General features: G+C 34.7%; 1 protein-coding gene across 1 annotated transcript in view; it reads right to left on the bottom strand.

Annotated features, from left to right (window-relative positions):
- Positions 1–953: 953 nt before the first annotated feature.
- The window catches only part of CTAGE5 (CTAGE family, member 5), a 94,272-nt gene continuing 74,479 nt past the window's right edge, over positions 954–20,746 (bottom strand). Inside the window, exons 16-20 of the mRNA XM_012658019.1 lie at positions 19,273–19,431; positions 6,508–6,630; positions 2,020–2,078; positions 1,132–1,366; positions 954–1,021 (exon numbers count right to left, since the gene is read on the bottom strand). Of these exons, the coding sequence (XP_012513473.1) occupies positions 954–1,021; positions 1,132–1,366; positions 2,020–2,078; positions 6,508–6,630; positions 19,273–19,431 (644 nt within the window). The remainder of the gene's footprint in view (positions 1,022–1,131; positions 1,367–2,019; positions 2,079–6,507; positions 6,631–19,272; positions 19,432–20,746) is intronic.

Genomic DNA, 20,746 nt, shown 5'->3' with positions numbered 1-20,746 from the left:
CGCTCTTGCTCAGGCTGGTCTCGAACTCCTGACCTTGAGCGACCCACCCGCCTCAGCCTCCCAGAGTGCTAGGATTACAGGCGTGACCCACCGCGCCCGGCCTATAACTTTCAATATCTATTTTTATATTTAAAAATTGCCACCAGAATAATTACCTGATCTAACAAATTAATTTTTACAACATTGAGAAAAATGTACCCTCTTCAACAACATATTATTAACGGGAATATCATCAATTTTAGATGCAGTTTTTGTCCTATCTTAACACTTTGAAAAAAGGAGAGGAATTATTTCAAAATATATAAAACTTACTTTAAAAAACATTTTCATGTAATATAATTTTCACCAGACTTAAAAATTCAGATCAGTGATTCCTAATTCTAAGTTGATATTATATTAAAACATTTCCAGTTATATCAAAAGACCATCTTAAAGTTCCCCAAACAAAACTCATTTTAATTCACCTTAAACTTTAAAAATAGAGGGGGAATGAGGGAAGGAATGATTATTTATACAGTCTTATGACTATAAAAAGCCTATTATTTGATAACCATATATTTATTCTGCAGAAATCCACAGTTCTAAATGGTATAAATATAAAGCAATAAATTACTCCATTTTTCTTTCATGAGGCTATGAAAAAATTTCAATACAACCAACAAACAATTAGTCCAAACATGATAAATACATTTTAGGTTTTAAATAAGTAGGATTACATGGGAACAACTTATGAAAAAGATTTTTAAAAATACCTTAGTCAGTAATTTGAATGCTAAAAGATAAACTATAATTATCTTAACTAATTGCCACAATAACCAGTCTCTATCAAGTGAGATATAGATAATTTTAGTTTTATCTTAAGACTGCTGCAAAAAGCCAACGATTTTCTTGACTACTAAAATATAGAAATAATTCCACATTTAATAATTAAGATGAATCAAGTCGAAGCCTCATTACAGTCCACTGATGGCTGGCTGGCTGCCTTCCCAATTTGGAAAAGTAATGGCATACTCATAGAATGCTAGAAAAATTTTTCCTCTACTGTATTACTACATAAACAGATAGTAAAATTAGTATCTCTGATTGACTGTATAAAACACATAACTGAATTGGAAAAAAAAAAAAACATACTTGCAAATGGAGGAGGTGGTATACCAGGGAAATCCCTTGGTGAAAAATAACCTCGAGGAGTTCCATACATGTTTCCTGGAGGAGGTGGAGGAAAAGGAAGTCCTCTTCTCATGAAGGAGCCCCTTGTATCCACTGGAAACAATGGTCCTCTCATTGGAGGAAGAGGTGGAGGAACAAAGCCAGGGCCAGTTGCTTCACTTTCAGCAGGGAGAGATGAATCGGGCACATTTAAATTCTATAACAAATTGACATGTGGCATTCATTAAAGCAACAGCAAAATTTGCAATAGTTTTCCTGAAAATCTTAAGCTTAGAAAAAAGCACCTAGGCAGAAAGCAGTCCATGACAGTCTTAGAAAGCTCCAAGCTTCACACGGTTTTCCATGTTAACATAGCTGGTTTTTAGCTATCACAAATATTTTCTAAGTGAACAGAAAACAGCTTTAACCAATAAAATAATATTATGGCTAAAGTTAAAAGTATAGTCCAAGAGTACCAAAATATATGTTCTTTTACCAAGCATATAGTGAAAAAAAAGAAGAGGCAAGATGTTTAACATTTATATTTTCAAGGTGACCAAAATCAATATTGCACATGTAATAAATAAAAATATACTTTAAAATATTCAAATAGAAATCCAAAGCGGAAAATCTAAAATCTTGTTTAACTAGTAAAGTAACTAAAATCCCTAGTCTGCAAGTTGTACTGCATCAACATAGAATAAAATCCAGAAAAGAAACAGCTTCAATGCTAAGTAGGAAGTATATTTGTCAAAAAGATAGAGCAGTTTTATATCAAAAACCGTATTATTAGCTATATTTCTAGTCCAGTAAACCAAGAGATTAAAAGGCTCCTGAATACATGGATAAAATACCACTTTCAGTACTTACACCAAGATCATCTTTGGTATCATTTCTACTGGATCCCATTTCTGAAGATACTGGCCCATCTAGACATAAAAGTTATACCATGAAAAATACATGACTTATCACTCCGTTCCTAGAATATTTCCAGATCACAAATGACACTGATATTTTCCCATTTCCTCTGTTGGCACATAAAATAGCTTGAAACCAGCATCCTTTCTTGGGGCTCTAAGAACAGTCTGAGGTCCCTGGAAATTTTGGCAGACTCAGTTCTGCAACAGTGTGTGGCAGTGATTTCTCCAGCTAGTTCTTTTAGGCAATCCTGCTGCTGCAGCATCCTAAGGAAACATCTGGAAAAAAAGAACCCCTCTCCTTCCTTCTAATTTTTCCACCTCTCTCCTTTCCTTTCTTCCTCCCCTTCTTCCTTCCTTCCCTCCTTCCTTATTCTTCCATCATGTAAGACAGACCAGCTATTTGAATTTAGTCACTGTTCCTAAATAAATGTTCCTGAACTTTGTTGTTATCAAGAACTGGTTGGTCTCTGAAGACATAAATTAAAACAACCCTCTCTCTCTCACCACAACTACCTCACCTCTTCTAGCTTTCTCATTTAGTTACTCTCACTACACCTGTCCTTGGATGTCACTGATACTTCCAAACCTCTGACCTAACTCTCGGTTTCCTCCTTCCTTGACTTCCTTCCCCAATTAACTAGACTCCAAAGTCCATCACTTCAACCAGCCATCAATATCCTTGCCCTTTTGGTCATTTTTCACTTATGCTTGATAACATTCCAAGCCCAGATTAATCTAAATCTGTGCTTCCACTCTGCCTATACCTGAGTCACCTAGCACTGGGGGTAAAAATAAAAAATCAAAGAGCCATGCAGACTGGAGATCTAGGCTGCAGGATCCACCATATTCCTGGCTGCACACTGCCTGACCTTCCTTCTGTGTCTCTTAAGCCAGCTTTCTCCTCAGCAATTTCAAATCTCCATTCTCCTCAAACCTACTACACCAGTCACTTAGAAACTCCCTTCACATCGGGGTCTGTTGCACAGTGGATAGTGCATTGGACTTCTAAACAGAAACTCCCTTCACTTTTTGTGATACGTATACAGCAACTGTACTTTTATGACCTTTCTTTCTATTATCCTAGAAAAGGATCTTTCTAGACAATCTATGGCTCTCATCCTGTGCTCAGAATCCCTCTCTTCCAGCTTCCTCAGGCACTTCCTCTCTCTGTTGGTTCCCTCCTCTCTTTCTGATAGATCCAAGTCTCTACTGACAATGTAAAAATGAGAGAGAAAAAGAGACTTCCCTTTCAGCCACCTCTCTCCTTTACAATCAAGAATTGTTTTATGTATGTTGTTTGGAATTCCTCCCATTTTGTCCTCATTTTACTGTGACCAATTTGCAACATCTGCTCCACTAAAATTATTTTCCCCAAGATCAAAAGGTCTCTTTGTTTGCTAAATTGAAATAGATACTTTTAGTCTTCATTTTACATTACTTCCCACCATGTTGATCACTCTTTCCCTCTTGATATGCTCTCAGCCTTTGATTTATGTGACAGGACCCTTCCTTCTCTCTAGCTCTCCTTTCCAGCTCCTGCTTCTCAGTCTCTTTGGTGGGGATTACTACTTCTGACCATATAGAGTTCCACCCTCGGCTGTAGTATCTTCTCATTCTTGCCTTGAAAAATCCCATTCAATTCTGTAGCTTTAATTAGATATATATTCTACTACTGACTTCCCTATCTATAATTCAGAACCAGATACTGCCCCCAGGACTTCAAAGCTTGGCCTGCCTCCTTGAATATTCATGCAGGTGTATCACAGGTGTCACTAATTTTGTAAATTCGAAAGGTAAGTTACAATCTTTCTTGTCAAACTTGCTCCTTGTTCCTTGTCTCAGAACAATAAATGGCATCTCTGTTCACCCAGGTGCCACAGCCAGGAACCTGGGCATCAGCCAAGACTCCTTCTCCCTCACCTCCCACAGCCTTCAATCCTAAATCCTCTCAATTCTATTTTCTCCATGTCTGTTCACATCAATCTACTCCCTCTGCTAAATCACCACCATCACTCATCTAGATTCCTGTCATAGCCTCCTAAAAAGTTACCCAGGCTCCATTCCTTAATTTTCCAATCTATTCTCCCTAATGCAATCAGAGAAATTTTGCTAAAATGCAGATCTATTAATAATTATATCATTTCACTGCTTAAAATCCTTTAGTGTGTTACCATTATTCTAAGAATAAGGTCCAAATTTCTGAACAGGGTTTGCAAGGCTTTGCAAAATCTATACAATGCTTAATTCTTCAGCTACTTGTTTCAATATTCCCTGACTCATAGTCCATGTTACAGCCATAATTTATGAGGCATCCTTAACTCTAAATCTTTAAAGATGCTACTCTCTTCTCCTAGAACATCATCATCATCATTTTGGTCCAGCTAAGCCCTCCTTTAATTCTCACCTCATATGTCACTTCCTCCAAGAAGCTTTTCTTCGCCATCCCACATTCAAAACACTCATCTGGTTTAGGGTCCCATATGCTCCCATAACATGTTGTACTCGTAACAATTGTCACTCTGTAGTGTAACTGCCTTTAGGCCTTTACAAGATCTCAAGGTATAAGGAATGCTGAGCTTCTGTCTCCTGTCCTCTCCTGAAATATAGCGACTACCATGATGTCTGTTATACAGTAAGCATTCAAAAGATACTCAAGTGCATCAATGAATGGGTCCACCACCCTCTCATTTCAATAAAGTATAGGGATCAAGACCATAGTTGTGGCACCAGACAGTCATGGATTCAAATCCTACCCTCTGATACTTCCTACCTGAGATCTTGAGCACTTTTTTGGGCCTCAGTTTCTTCATCTATAAAATGAGGATAGAAGTATCTACTTCATAGGGTTATTATGGAGATTAAATGAGAGAATTTATTTTCATTCAATAAATGTTTATTGAACACTACTGATAGTCAAGATGTTTCAACCACATCTCTCACTATTCTCCTTCATATACTGACATAAACTGATAAACTAATGTAAGAACATAAACTGATACATGTATATAAGTACATATACTGACAAACTATTAATATTATATAGAACTCTTCCATTTATGAAACACTTCCACGCATATTAACTCATTAAACCCTCCACAATGCTGTCAACTGATAAATATCTGTTTTAAAGCCATTATCCACCAATGACTTGTGCTGTCTCTTTTGTTTATTTTTGCTTCTGCTCAATTAATTTTTCAAATTTCTGCAAAAGAGCCCAAATGTCACTTCCTTCATTGAGTTTTTCCTGATCCTTCAATTAGACAGGGGATCTCCCTTTCTCTGAACACAACATACTCTCTAATAGGACTTACCATTCTGACCAGTATTAGTTAAGCATATATATATTTATCCTTATTTAATTATTAGGTTCTTATAAGCAGAGACTATGCCTCCTCACTATAAGTATATCCTATATTATGTCATACAGGGTGCCTTCTAAACAGTAGGCACTTAAAAATTATTTGCTCAATTATATATTATTGTTCAACTAGCAGGAAAAATATGGAGAGGTAAAAACTTTTAAATAGCATTAATTTAGAAATGGATGTTTCATCACATATATACTTTCATTCCATTAAGCCTGAAGTAATGGGGGAAAAACAATTCCTAAATCCAAACAGGAAAAATTAACTTAATTATGACTAATAATAGAAATGTAGACTATAGGTCTGCTTCTTAGCTTGTTATTTTAAAATATTGATTTTCTAAAATAATAAATACTTCAACTGAATAATAAATATTCCAAATATATGTCCTTTGCTGAGTAAATCTTTTACCAATAGATTTGTTTTAATTTTCTACTTTTCAAAACATTTTTTTTTCATTTTCTTAATGTTGTATACTTTTAATTGATACACTGGATACACATATTTCTCAATTTCAGTATTTTGCTGTGAGGTAGTTTGAGTAAAAGAGTGCCTCACAAATAGTAGATTGCTCAGTAAATGTTAGTTAAATATATCTAAACACAAGTAAAATATGAAATGTTCAAACAAGGTAACTGATTAAACTATCAAAAAGCATGGATCTAGTTATTTTTTCTGGTGGATTTTCACATATCCATTCACATTTGCTTGCCTAATTTCCCTGTTTACTAAACAGGACATATATGTAAGTGGACTGTAAAAATTAGAAAATTAGTCATGGAATAAAGTTCACCATCATAGGTATATACAGTAAACCTATCACCATGATGTTCAAACCACATATATTTAGATGCCGTGTCTGTGTACAATATAACAAGAAACATAAAACCAGGACATTCTCAGGAAAGAGATTTTGGCTTTAAGAATCACCAGAAATAGCAATTATTTAGTCCTTAATCTAGCTTCCAGTTCTCAAGTATGCCACCATTATTAGGAAAGGAACGAAAGGAAGGAAAGGAAGGAAGGAAGCAAAGAAGGAAAGAAAGAAGGAAAGAAAACAAAGTATTTCGTACCCATTTTATCCAAAGAAGGCATGTTAAAACTTCTGAGTTCTGCTGGTCCAGATAGTCTACCAGAATTAGAATAAAATCTGTCTCGTCTTTGTGGAGGAAGAGCCGGATCAGGATACGTTTGGCCTAGAAAAAATTTTTTAAAATATCTTCATTAATATAAACATAAATCAAGTTTTCTTAAGTTTAATATACTGAACTTAGACATTTCTCATGCTCTCTGAAACTTTAACCCATATTCTGGTTGGCAATCATAAGCAATTTTAGAAAAACTACATATTTTGCTATAGCCAATAACTTTGCTTTTGTAGTAAACACAAGTAAAATTTGTTACTTTGGATTTTGAAAGTTTCAATTACTATGTGTAAATTAGAATATGTGAAAACAAGGCCAGGCACAGTAGCTCACACCTGTAATCCTAGCATTCTGGGAGCCAGAGGCAGGAAGATCACTTGAGCTCAGGTGTTCAATACCAGCCTGAGCAAGAGTGAGACCCCATGTCTACTAAAAATAGAAAAAATTAGCCAGGTGTGCTGGTGCATGCCTGTAGTCCCAGCTACTCAAGAGGCTGAGGCAGGAGGATCACTTGAGCCCAGGAGCTTGAGGTTGCTGTGAGCTAGGCTGATGCCATAGCACTCTAGCCTGGGCAACAGAGTGAATTCTGTCTCAAAAAAAAAAAAAGTGAAAACAGAATTTAGTTTTAGTACCTATATATGTACATAAATTAACTTTCAATTGTAATAATAGTGGATAGAAGAGGATGCATCAAAAAAGACTGAGGAGACAGCTATTAACAGGAGAAAAAAACAGAAAATGTTACAAGCATAGCAAGAAATTTAGCAGAACAGGTGATAATTTGTCATCAAAGCAGAAAGAGTATCACTCAGAAGTCATCAGTGGTCAAACTTTCACTAACAATTAACATTTTGGAATTTAGCACCCATCCCAAACTAAACAGAAGGATCTATGGCTCAATAGATGAATAGAAGGTTCTCACTGCTGAAATTAAGGACATCTAGACAAACAACAAACTGGACACAGACTCTGACTCAGATGCTTCTACAACCACCTTTCTTCATCTCCAGGGATGATTGATGATGACAAAGTGGTAATTCCTAGGTCCTTGTGGAACTCATCATTCTTACCCTTGAGAGGTGATGGCAGACTTTGCTAGATTATATATACCTACGTCCAACTCCAAAAATATGGAGAATGTCAAAAATGGTGAATTGTGTGACTCTCTCCTATCCTATTATAGATGTGGATGAACAGCCCCAAATTGACTTTCATGACTGTCCTAGGCAGTGGTTCATAATATGAACTTCATAGAATCAATGTTGGAAATGTCACTTTTCATCTGACTCAGCCACATGGGACCTTATTGACACATCTCTCCCACATAAAACCAAGGAAATCACCTGGTATCAACAAGAGTTGATGGAGAGAATTATATTTAACGAGCTCCTAAAGGTCAGGGAGTGTGACTAGGAGATAAAGATCCAGATAGTCTTGAAGGCTCATTTGTATAATTTCAAAATCTTAGCAAACAACTGTCTCAACAGGTCTGAATTAGCCCAGTGGAAGAAAAAGCTAATACCAATCACTGAAATCTAAACTGAGTTCTCTCTTTGTACTTCAAACATAGGAGTAATTAATTATTAATAAATGGCAGAGCTGGGCAAGGGGATGAAATAGGAAAACCTAAAAACTTCAACTCTTTCTTAATCAGGTCTCAAGATACCACATCATTATTTTGTTTCTAAAATACATCCCCACAACATCAGCAACCTCAGAAATAAAAAATTTTGTTACAAGTTTACGATAAGTTGTATGCCCATGTTGCCCTCCACTGGCAAAAGTAATTCATTCCTTTTAGCTACCACGGCCTATCGTGTGCCCGCCATGAGCAATCAATGTTGGTCTCAATACAGTCCCTGCCCTTATAGACTAATGGTGATAGAAACAAGTAAATATAATGTGATTAATGTCTTAATAAAGGGAAATACAAATAGTATAAGAGGTGGCCTATCTAATTCTGATTGGAGGAATCAGGAATGGTGTCACAGAGGTAATAAAGCTTGCCCTGGAAGATGAACAAGTAAACAAGGGTATTTGGGTCAAGTCATACAAACCCACACCCACACACATAAACGCATACATACACCTCCCACACATAAGCACATGTACACTCACACACACATATATAAGATAAAGTTCCATGAAAGTCATATATGACCAATGAAAGACTGAACATTGAAATGTAGAAAATAAGGACATGAAAGGTTCCTTTTCTTTTTGCTTTCATACCTTTGTTTTCTACCACAAATAAGGATGATTAAATAGAAAGAATGAGAGAAGAAAATGGATCAGAGGAAAAATCAAATAAGGAGTGGGAATAAGATACAGAGCATTCTGAAGCAGTTTCACAAACTAAGACTTGTACTGGAGAAATAGCTACTCTCACATATTTCATTCATAGCCAGTCTTGAGGACAACGGGGCAGTATCTACCAAAATCAAAAATATGCATATTCTATTACCCAGCAATTCCATTTCCTGGACTCATCTCTGAAGAACATACGTGCAAAAAGGGTGTTAACTGCAGCATTGTTAGTGACAGTGAAACACTGGAAAATGCTCATCAACAGGAGCTAGATAAATATATTTATGGTGTATTATACATTGAAATACTACACAGTAGTTAAGGGAATAAACTCTATATATATTAACATGCAAAGAATTCAAGAATATAATGCTGATAAAGAAAGTTGATCAAACAGAAATGTAATCTTTTAAAATCATATATGAACTGAAAGTTTACACACATACTAAACTCATGAGAAGTTATGCCCAGGAAAGGAAACGGAATAGTCTTCAACTCATTTATATAATGTGCTATTTCTTTTTATGCTTAACTTACATATTTACACACACATACACACACATACACATCTAAAGTAAATATTAATATGTAAATTCTAAGGGGTAATAACCTATGATTATGTTACAAAATTTTGTTTTGTGATATTCGGCAAGTTACCCAAACTCTCTGTGCTTTTCCTTCTTCATCTATAAAATGGGAATAACAGAATAACACTCTCAGTGTTAGTATAATTAATAAAAGGCACTTAACATAGTATCTGCCACAAAGTAAGCATCCAAAAGTAACTGTAATGATAAATTAAGCTTATTGCTATGAATATAAACTATATAAAAATATAATATTGACTGGCCTCGTTCAAATTTATGATCATGAATTTCAAGCTGGTGCTCAGCAATGCCGTATACAATCATACTACACTTCGCTGATGTTTGAGTTCTTCCATTCTCATAAATGGCTATTACATACCTTGTTCTCTCTCTTCAAATCTCAAACAATCCCCTCCTCTCCCATCTCCCTCAGTTGACGATCTCACATCAAGAAAATTGAAGCAACTGGACGCTTCCACTTACCCTCACCCAATTTCTACATTTGTACTTATCTGTACTAGCTTACTTCTTTTTAAATGAATAAAGTCATTTCTCCAATGACACTCTGGATCCCATCTTTTTTGCTTAATACTCAAGGGTTTCGCTTTTATAACTATACCCTCTCCCATATATCATTAATTTCTCCTTCTATCCTGTATTATTCCCATCAGCAAATAAACATGTTATATTATCCATCTTTAAAAAAGCAAAAGTACCTCTGCCTCCAGCTATCATCTCATCTCTCTTTTTTATTCAGAGCAAAATTTTTCAAAAAGTTGTCCACATTCGTCCCTACATACTAATCTCTCCTCAACCTACTCTTCAGGAAGACTGAAAAATTAAACACAGATTTTTAAAGTTTATGTAAACATACATAGCAATAACTTATCAACCAAATACTAATCATTATAATTTATAAGCGATCACTATCAAGAAGATGTAAGTGACTAAGAGATATATACACCAAAAAAAGTCACAGCTTAAAAATGTGGCTACAACTTTAAAGTAAAATCATCCCTGAGAGGATAAAAGCACAGAAGAAGATTTTTAGAACACCTTATTAAGAAAAGACTCCATTACCTCATCAAGGAGATCAATATGAGCCTAACTTAAGAAAATTACATCATGATTCCATCAAATGACTCTCATATGAAAGAATATTCATAACACAAAAGGACAATAGTCTGCACAAATGTCTACAAATCACAGCCAGTAAAGTAAAAATCTATGCCTGTACCTCCAAAGCTATCCAAGGTACTTTGGTCTGCTTAACCTGCTTTTGTTTCTCAAAGAATGAGTTAAAACTGTCCTCATCAATTTAGCTGTATAGTATATGTCTCTTGTTTGCTCAGCTCTTCAAGAAAAAGAGTTTTTAAATATGCAAGGCTAGAGACCACACTTAACTCATGATTATTATCCAAATCAGTAAAAGATAAGCAGTAACAAAAATAATAGCAGCCACATACTCCTTGTTCTTTTAAACAATTAAAACTAAGAACACTAACACTTAAAAAAGTACAAAGAGGGGAAATAACATGATTCTCCTTTAAGTCATCTCTCTCTACACTAGGCAGCATGAGATTTGCTGAGGATTAAAATTCTTTATTGTCCTGTATTACTTCTCCTTGCTGGAAAAGGATGCTGTAAGACTAGATAAAAGAGTAGAAGGATGGTGCAACTGGAGCACTGATGATCAAGAGCACTGAGAGATCAAGAACACCAAAGAGTAAGAAAATGATAAAACAATGAAACTTTGTTTCATTAAAGTATATATGGTTTTCTTAAATATTCTCAAGTTAAAACATTACCAAAATAAAATATTTACATAGACACAATTACTGTATAGTTCTTATTAGATTCATACATACCATCAGTTACATATAAAGAATCATTGCTCTGATTAACACCTGCCCTATAAATTATTTGTAACTGCCCTGTGGATATAAGTCTCAAGAACCAGTTAAAAGACTAAAAGCCAAGAATTCAGCAGATTCACTCCCTCACAGCCAAGAAACTATCATGTGACCATTACCTTCCTTATTTAAATTATGTGCTAAGATTGTTGAAATACGTTACTATTGTTTCTGAAAGGCATAAAACATTTAAATATCCACACTCCTTAAAGCTTATTAGTAACTACTAAATATGGGATATAAGAGTGCACATTTTAAGATTTTCTAAAAATTTTCCTTAAATTATTACTCTTCAAGATCATTTAATATGCACAGCTTTGTAAATAAGAGCAAACGCAAAGAAAGCAAGGCAATTACCTAGGAGCCATCTATTAGAAAAACTTGGCCCAGCACTGTGGCTCCCACCTGTAATCCTAGCACTCTGGGAGGCCAATGTGGGAGGATTGCTTGAGGTCAGGAGTTGAGACCAGTCTGAGCAAGAGCAAGACCCGGTCTCTACTGAAAATATAAAAATGAGCCGGGCGTCATGGTGTTCACCTGTAGTTCCAGCTACTTGGGAGGCTGAGGCAGGAGGATCACTTGAGCCCAGGAGTTCGAGGTTGCTGTGAGCTAGGATGTTGCCACAGCACTCTAGCCCAGGCAACAGAGCAAGACTCTGACTCAAAAAAAAAAAAAAAAAAACTAAACTAAGCAAAAAATTATATAATCCTTTCTACTAAGGAATAATTCTAAAATCTAAGAAACTTTAGTATTTAAAACATAGTTAAGGCCGGGCGCGGTGGCTCATGCCTGTAATCTTAGCTCTCTGGGAGGCCAAGGCGGGCGGATTGTTTGAGCTCAGGAGTTCGAGACCAGCCTGAGCAAGAGGGAGACCCCGTCTCTACTAAAATTAGAAAGAAATTAATTGGACAACTAAAAATATACAGAAAAAATTAGCTGGGCATGGTGGTGCATGCCTGTAGTCCCAGCCACTTGGGAGGCTGAGGCAGGAGGATCACTTGAGCCCAGGAGTTTGAGGTTGCTGTGAGCTAGGATGACGCCATGGCACTCTAGCCTGGGCAACACAGTGAGACTCTGTTTCACAAAAAAAAAAAAAAATATATACATAGTTAAATACTAAGTAAAAATATATTATAAAGGTATAATCCTCTGGTAGATTGCATTCATGACTTCAATTCTTTATCCCTCCCTGCATCCTTGTCCTCAAAGTAGACTATATTTCCTGCCCACTGATTCTAAATTCTGTCATATGATTTGATTTGGTCAATCAAATGTTAGCTGTCGTGACAAAGAGAGGGTTAAAAAAGCACTTGCATGTTTCTGCTTTTTCACTCCTGAATCTTCGCTGCCACAGGAGGAGACACTCACAGAACAGAGCTGAATCACTGCAGCCAAGGTCAGCTCACATGAGTGAAGAGCCAGACAACACAGTTAGCTAAGACCAGAAGACCAGAAGAACCAAAAGAACTACTCAACTAAGCCCAGCCTAAATTGCCAACTTACAAACCCTTGACTTAAATGAGTATTTCTTGTTTTAAGGCATTGTTTTCACGGTAGTTTGCTATGCAGTACTACTGTGCCAAAAAATAGCTGATACAATCCCACTTTCATTATTTAAAAGTGAAAATTCATATAAACGTTCGTTTGTGTGTGTGTTTGCGTATATGTATGTATGTGTGTATGTATATATAATTATACACATGCAGAAAAAGATCTGGAAGAAAATACATCTATCTCTGCATAAGTAGGATTACAACTGCTTTTTAATATTCTTTTCTGCTTTTGTTATTAAGAAAACCAATAAAAAGAAAGATCATTAAAAATAACACGAATTCTGTTTTTTATAATGACAGACTACTAATTCAAACCAACCCTACTTCTAAGAACTAGATACCCTGAACAGAACATACTTTTTAAAATCTTTTAAAAATATCAAGGGCTAACAAAGCAGGAAAGTGTTACGGTACCAAGATCTGGAAGAATAAGGAAACCCAGAGACTGGCCCAGAATTTGAAGCCATTTTTCAATGAGGCATCTGCCAATTCCAAAAGAGACTGCTGAGAGATTGAGAAAGTGAGCAGATCATACACAAGACTAAATAGAGACAAACAATGGAGTTCGTGGCCTATAAGGGCAGGGGGTTAGGATGCTGGTAAACCCACTAGACTTTAGATTTGGAACCAAAAGGGTTATATCATAGAATGATAAACTAGAAATTAGAGACCATTCCCCTCAACTCTGAATCCTGGACTGTTAGTGGCCCTGGCCTCCAGGCTGAAGTAAACTAAAATCCTCTCTGGAAGGGGCACTAGTGCAAAGAATGATTAAGTACCAAGATTATGGGAGTTGAGGAGGATGATTAATAAAAGTAATTAATTCAAGAAAAGTGAGAACAAAAAACATGAGGCAAATAGAACATAAATAGTAAAATAGTTTTAAGCTCAAATACCTGTCAGAATAAATAATAATAAAACCTAACCATATGTGGTTTATAAGAAATACAGCTTAAATATAAATATATAAAAATACTGAAAAGATAGAAAAAGATGTATCAATACAAACAAGTAACCAAAAGGTAGCTGAGATAGCTATATTGATATATCAAAATATATGGATAAAACATACAAAGACAGAGAAGATTTGAAACACATTTCATCTAGTTCATGTATATAGAATACTGTGCCCAACATATTAAGAATATACCTTGTTTACAAGTACATGTGGAACATTTACCAAAACTGTCCATATGCTGGTCCACAAAGCAAGTTCAACAAATTTCAAAGGATCTAAATCATAGACTTACGTCCTTTAACCACACTGGAAGTAAACTAGATAACGATAAGAAAAGATCTGACAATCTCCATGTTTGGAAATTAATGAATACACTTCTAAACAACTTGTGGACCAAAGAAAATAATACATGGATAAATACACCCATACATGTCTGCAATAAATTAAAATAGGTAAGGATTGGCAAAGAAGAAATAAAACTATAACTATTCAAGACAACATGACTGTGTATACAGAAAATCAAATGTACATAAGGCTATTAGATGTAAGAACAATATGCAAAATCAATTATATTTCTATGTACCAGTTAAAAGTTAGAAAATAAAATTTTTTGAACATTCAATTTATAATTGCATCAAAATACATAACATGATTAGAAAGAAAGCTAACAAAATATATTTAAGCTCTCCACACAGAAAATTACAAAGCACTAGGAGAAATTAAGGAGGACCTAAATTTATCTACAGATCAAAGTAAATTCTAAATCTACCAGTCTAAATTCTACCAGCAAATTTTTAAGAAATTGGCCTGTAGATGCTAAAATTTTTACGGAATTAAGGGCTAAGAATAACCAAAACAATCCCAAAGAAGAACAAGGAGGGAAGACTCATTTACCGAATACCACCACTATTCTAAGTTATAGAAATTAAGATAGTGTGGCATTAGCATAGATAAGAGACCAATGGAACTTAATAGAAAACCAGAAACACATTCACACATATATATGCACACTTAATTTATGACAGAGAGGGCACTAAAGAATTGTAAGGAAAGGAGAGTTTTTTTTAATTAATGATGCTAAATCAGTTGGATATTCCTATAGAGCAAAATGAAGTTTGATACCTATTAGATTACTGTACACACAAAATTCATTCCAGGTACATTATAGATGTAATATGAAAAATACAGCTATTTAGTACATAACATAGGAGATGATCTTCATGCCCTAAAATGTAAGGAAAGATTTCTTAAACAAGAAATAAAAATAACCGTAAGAGAAATGACTAGTAAATTGAACCATATTATTAATAATACCAACGACCTATTCATCAAAAGACCATTAAGAAAGTAAAAGGGCAAACCACAGAGTTGTCTAAGATATCTGTAATATATATAACTGGAAATGGAAAGAGTCCATTTCCATAAAATATAAAAGAACTACTACAAAACAGAAAAGTCAAATGTACAAATCTAAAAATGAACATGAAACTCAAAAAGGTAGGTGGCAAAAGAGAAAATCCAAAATTTCCAATAAACTTATGAAAGAGGAATACCACTTTATCAATAATCAGGAAGGTGTAAATTTAAACCATAATGCTGCTACTACATACTGACCAGACTAAAATTAAAAAGGCTGATCTACTATTGGTGTAAGTATAAACTGATACTATACCTTAGGAATATTGTTGAGTATAATTTACTAAAGCTTAACATAAGAATATCCTGTCACCCACAAATTCCAATCCTAAATATATACTCAAATAAATGTATGCGCCAAAAATCACACACAAGAATGTTTTACAATCAGAAACTGTAAACAACCCACATCTCCATCAAATGTACGTGTGTTAAGTTAGTCAATAAAAGTTGTTTAAAAAATAGCAACTATTACTTTACTAACAAGACTGAAAATATACTCTGTATTAATCCTATCTCACAGTGAAAAATAATATAATATACAACAAAGAATATCAAAGTCTCCTTTTTAAAAGGCTTCATACACACATACACACAGCCCAAGTGTTCATTCTAGAGCTCTGTTGTCCAATACAGTAGCCACTAGCCACCAGTCACATATGGCTACTTAAATTTTAACTTACATTAATAAAAATTCAATAAAATTAAAAGTTTTGTTTCTCAAGTTGTACTAGGCACATTTGAAGTACTCACTAGCCACATATGCCTAGTAACTACTGTATTGGACAGTACAGATATAGGATGTTTCCAGAAAGTTCTATTGGACAGAGCTAGTATACAAAAAGATATATTTCAATATTATATTCATTTCATTATATTGACTCATCATTGAATTATACAACCACACTTTGTTTTTAAGAATCTATTTTCTTTTGTTCTCTATCCTAACATCTTGAATAAGAAGCGCAGTGGAAATTCTTACAAAAATGAAACAATGTATAGCACATACATCTTAAAAATATATTTAGAACTTAAAATACAGAGTTAATATTTTAAATCCTTCCCTTTGAGAAACCTACTAACCCAATGTATCTTTCTATCTAAATCTACTGCAACAATTTTCAAAGTAAATATCACAAATTGAGCTGCAGTTAGAAGTAGTCATCTATAGGATAGTGACATTATCTACTTAATAAATGATCTCATTCTCATTTTTAAAAATCAAAAACAAAATGAGCCAACACATACAAGTTGAAAGTTTTTATGAAAAGCACCTTTCATACACAGTTAACCCTGGCAAAGGCATTATATGAATAATATAAACTACTTTCTTACCAAGTTTCTTTGATCTATTATATTCTTCTTTCAAATATGAAAACACCTTTGTGTTTTTTGTTATAGACTGAAGCACTGAGGAAGGTAAGTTACACTGGTAAATTTTTGTTGCAGTTTAGTATTTATAAAGAATTTATAATGAACTGTTTATTCCCAGAACATATTTCTGTTAAAATTTTAATTCTGATTACTATATAAGTGAATATTATAAACATATTCAAGAACATTTTTCTCCTGAAACTATAAATGATATTTCTAATTAAATTCATAAACAAAAATAAACTGAAAACTGTCTCTTGATCTGAGTGCTAGTTAGTTATATAGATGTGCTCAAATTCTGAAAAAAATCAAGTTATTTACTTAAGAATACCTGCACTTCCCTGTATACGTATTATATCCAATAAGGGGTTTTTTTTCCTACTTTTTATTTTAAAATAATTAAAGATTTATAGAAAGCTGCAAAAATAGTAAAGAGATACTGCATACCCTTTACTCAATGTTCATATTTTTCATAACTGTAGTACAATATAACAGCCAGGAAACTGACATTGGTACAATGCCTGTGTATAGTTCTATGCCATTTTTTCACATGTAGATTTGTGTAATCACCACCACACTCCAGGTACAGATTATTCTATCACCAAAATCATCTCCCTCATGCTACCCCTTTATGGTCATATCACTCCTCTCCCGACTACTATCCCAACCCCTGGCAACTGCTAATCTGTTTTCCATCTCTATAATTTTGTCATTTGAAGAATGTTATATACATGGAATCATATAGTACTGTGGTCCCCAGGAATCATCCCAAAACCACACCGCACCCTCACCCCTGGTCCGTGGGAAAATTGTCTTCCATGAAACCAGTCCCCTTGGTGCCAAAAAGGTTGGGGACTGCTGATATAGGATGTGCCCTTTTGAGACTGGTTTTCTTAACTCAACATAATGCCCTTGAGATCCATCCAAATTACTGCATATATAAACAGTGCATTATTTCTAGTTTGATTCCACTGTGGTAAGAGAAAACACTCTATATGATTTCAATTCTTTTATATGTGTTGAAGTTTGTTTTATGGTCCAGGATACAATCAATCTATCTTGGGAAATATTCTGTTAGCGCTTGAATAGCATGTGTTTTCTGCTGCTGTTGGGTGCCTTGCTCTATAAATGTCGTAGGTCCTGTTGGTTGATGGCACTGTTCAGTTATTCTACATGCTTCCTGAATTTTCTGTTCCATTGTCCCATCAATTGTTGAGAGAGGGGTGCTTTAATCTCCAATCATAACTGTGGGTTTGTTTATTTCTCCTTTCAGTGCTATTACTTTGTACTTCACACACTTTGCAGTTCCTGTTTGATACATACACATTTAGGATTTGTTATGTCTTCTTGATCCCTTTTATCATTATGTAATGTCTTTCTCTGTCCCTAGTAAGTTTCTTTGCTCTGAAGTCTACTTTATCTGTTATTAATATAGCCACTCACATATTCTTTTGATTAATGTTTGCATTGCATATCTTTTCTATCCTTCTACTTTCAACCGACTAGAATGAGTATCTTATACACAGTATATAGTTGAGTTATATCATCGTATAAAAGAACTGAGGTCCAAAGAGATGAAACAAGTTTCAAAAATCACACTAAAAGGTAAAAGACCGAAACTGGAAAGCAAATGTCTTGATTTCCAGTTCAAATGCTTTTTTGCCTATACTGGTCTTGCTCTAAACATGTAAATTAATTATAAACACATATAAGAATGTTAGATGAACAGATATATTGCACTTCAGATTATTCAATATTGTATAAAATTTTGTATACATATTGTGCTTAAGCAGAATTAGCTTTACCCTAATATGGTAGCCAAATCTGCATATTAACTTTCAATAATCACTTACATTCTACATAGAGTTTTGAAAGAAAATATGATTAAAACCCATATTAGGCCGGGCGCGGTGGCTCACGCCTGTAAATCCTAGCACTCTGGGAGGCCGAGGCAGGTGGATTGTTTGAGCTCAGGAGTTCGAGACCAGCCTGAGCAAGAGCGAGACCCCCGTCTCCACTAAAAAAAATAGACAGAAATTAGCTGGACAGCTAAAAATATACAGAAAAAAAATTAGCCAGGCATGGTGGCGCATGCCTGTAGTCCCAGCTATTTGGGAAGCTGAGGCAGGAGGATCACTTGCGCCCAGGAGTTTGAGATTGCAGTGAGCTACAATGACATCACTGCACTGTAGCTGGGGCAACAAAGTGAGACTTTGCCTCAAAAAAAAAAAAAAAGATATATATTATATGCAACTAAATTCTGGGAAGGACCATGCTAAGATGACAAGGGGGATTTTTCACTTTCCTAATTACACATCTCTCATTGTTTGGATTTTCTAAATAAACATGTATTACTTTCATAAGCAACAAAAACCATAAAGACATCCCATTTGGGAAGAAATACAGCTTTCTGTAATATAACGAATTACCTCGAATTATTCTGTTCAGAAATTTATTGTTTTCCAAAATGTATCATGGTGTTTCCTAAGACAGAACACACATATACTCCTCATTTCTTCCATTCCTACACATTCCACATGCTGTCTGCCTTTCAAATATAAATAATAACTACTATCTTTACATACCTGACCGAGGAATCATCATCCTACGGTCCTGTTCCCATGGAGGTGACAGGGACCCAGTATCAGAAGGTGCCCTAAGAGGATCAGTTAACCTATCACAGTTGGATTCTCCTCTCTCGTTGGTAATCTGATGGTCCAGAGGATTCCCTGGGCCTCTTGAGCCTAATTAAAGAGAAAAACCACACAAATCTGTTTCATCTTAAAAAGTACTATAAGGCCTATCATCAAACAAAATCAAGACACTCTTAAAAAGTGAAAACAATGAGAGGCCAGAAAAGTTTCCCTAAGACACATTTAGACTACAACTCTCCTTTCAAAGCCATTTCTAGGACAAACGAAAAATAATTTTTCCATATACATAAACTCTTGTCTGTAAAATTCATTTTTAAATGTTATCACCATCATTTTACACATAAAATCAGTAGTTAAATCACAAATTATAGATACTAAGTTTGAAAAATAAAGGTGTAGAAAGTAAAGTGTTAAGATTTCTATACCAGATGTAATAACTTTAAAATGAAGTTTTTGTTGCTTAAACTAGTATGTCAATAGTAAAAATGAGCATGATTCCTTTAAAAAGTCATCTTAGATGTTATATATCTACTTCAATAATTTTGCTATTACTCAAAGTATTTTTTAGAACAACTGCTTTAAAAATCTACTCAGACTTACTTGAGAGTCATGCAAAAAATTATGTCTCAATGTTGTAACATGACTCTCTACTTCAGCCCCAAAATGACTTTAACCAATCTGATTAAAAACTTTATACCCACCAAACAAATTTGTCTGTAAATGGCTTTTAGTAATTTCTAAATATCATATTCACATTCAAAAAGAGAACTCACAAGCTCTTAAGTAAGTCTAAAACAAGAGTTTCAAAAACAACAGCACCTGGAGGAGGGGGGAAGGGAGGGGCAAAAACCTCCCTAACGGGCACAATGAACATTTTGGGTGACGGGCACACTTATAGCCATGACTCAAGCATTACAAAAGCAGCCCATGTAACCAAAAGCATTTGTAACCCCTTAATATTTTGAAATAAAAAAAAACATAATAGCATATTATCTCCAAAAAGTTTTCCCCCAAGGTCAAGTTCCCCAGAAACAAATCCTGATATTTTGAGGCTAGGAAAAAAACAGCAGCAGCAGCACTATTGAAATAAATACTTTAAACAAGATACCATTCATTTGGATAAGAAAATCAGGTATGTTTACATTTATAATGGGGGAAATCATTTTAAAGTTCCTGCCTTATGATAGTACAAAAGATAGTTCCTTAATTAAAAACTCATATTTAATTAAAATGGAAAGGACAAATATAAAAAAATATTTTAAATATTCAATAACAAAATATAGTAATACTTCAGTCCGTGGGAAAATTGTCTTCCATGAAACCAGTCCCCTTGGTGCCAAAAAGGTTGGGGACTGCTGATATAGGATGTGCCCTTTTGAGACTGGTTTTCTTGACTCAACATAAT

This window comes from Propithecus coquereli, unplaced genomic scaffold (assembly GCF_000956105.1).
Source record: "Propithecus coquereli isolate 6110/MARCELLA unplaced genomic scaffold, Pcoq_1.0 Scaffold116, whole genome shotgun sequence".
Classification (NCBI taxonomy): Eukaryota; Metazoa; Chordata; class Mammalia; order Primates; family Indriidae; genus Propithecus; species Propithecus coquereli.
Note: the sequence above shows the minus strand (reverse complement) of the source record. Positions and strands in the feature narration are given on the sequence as shown.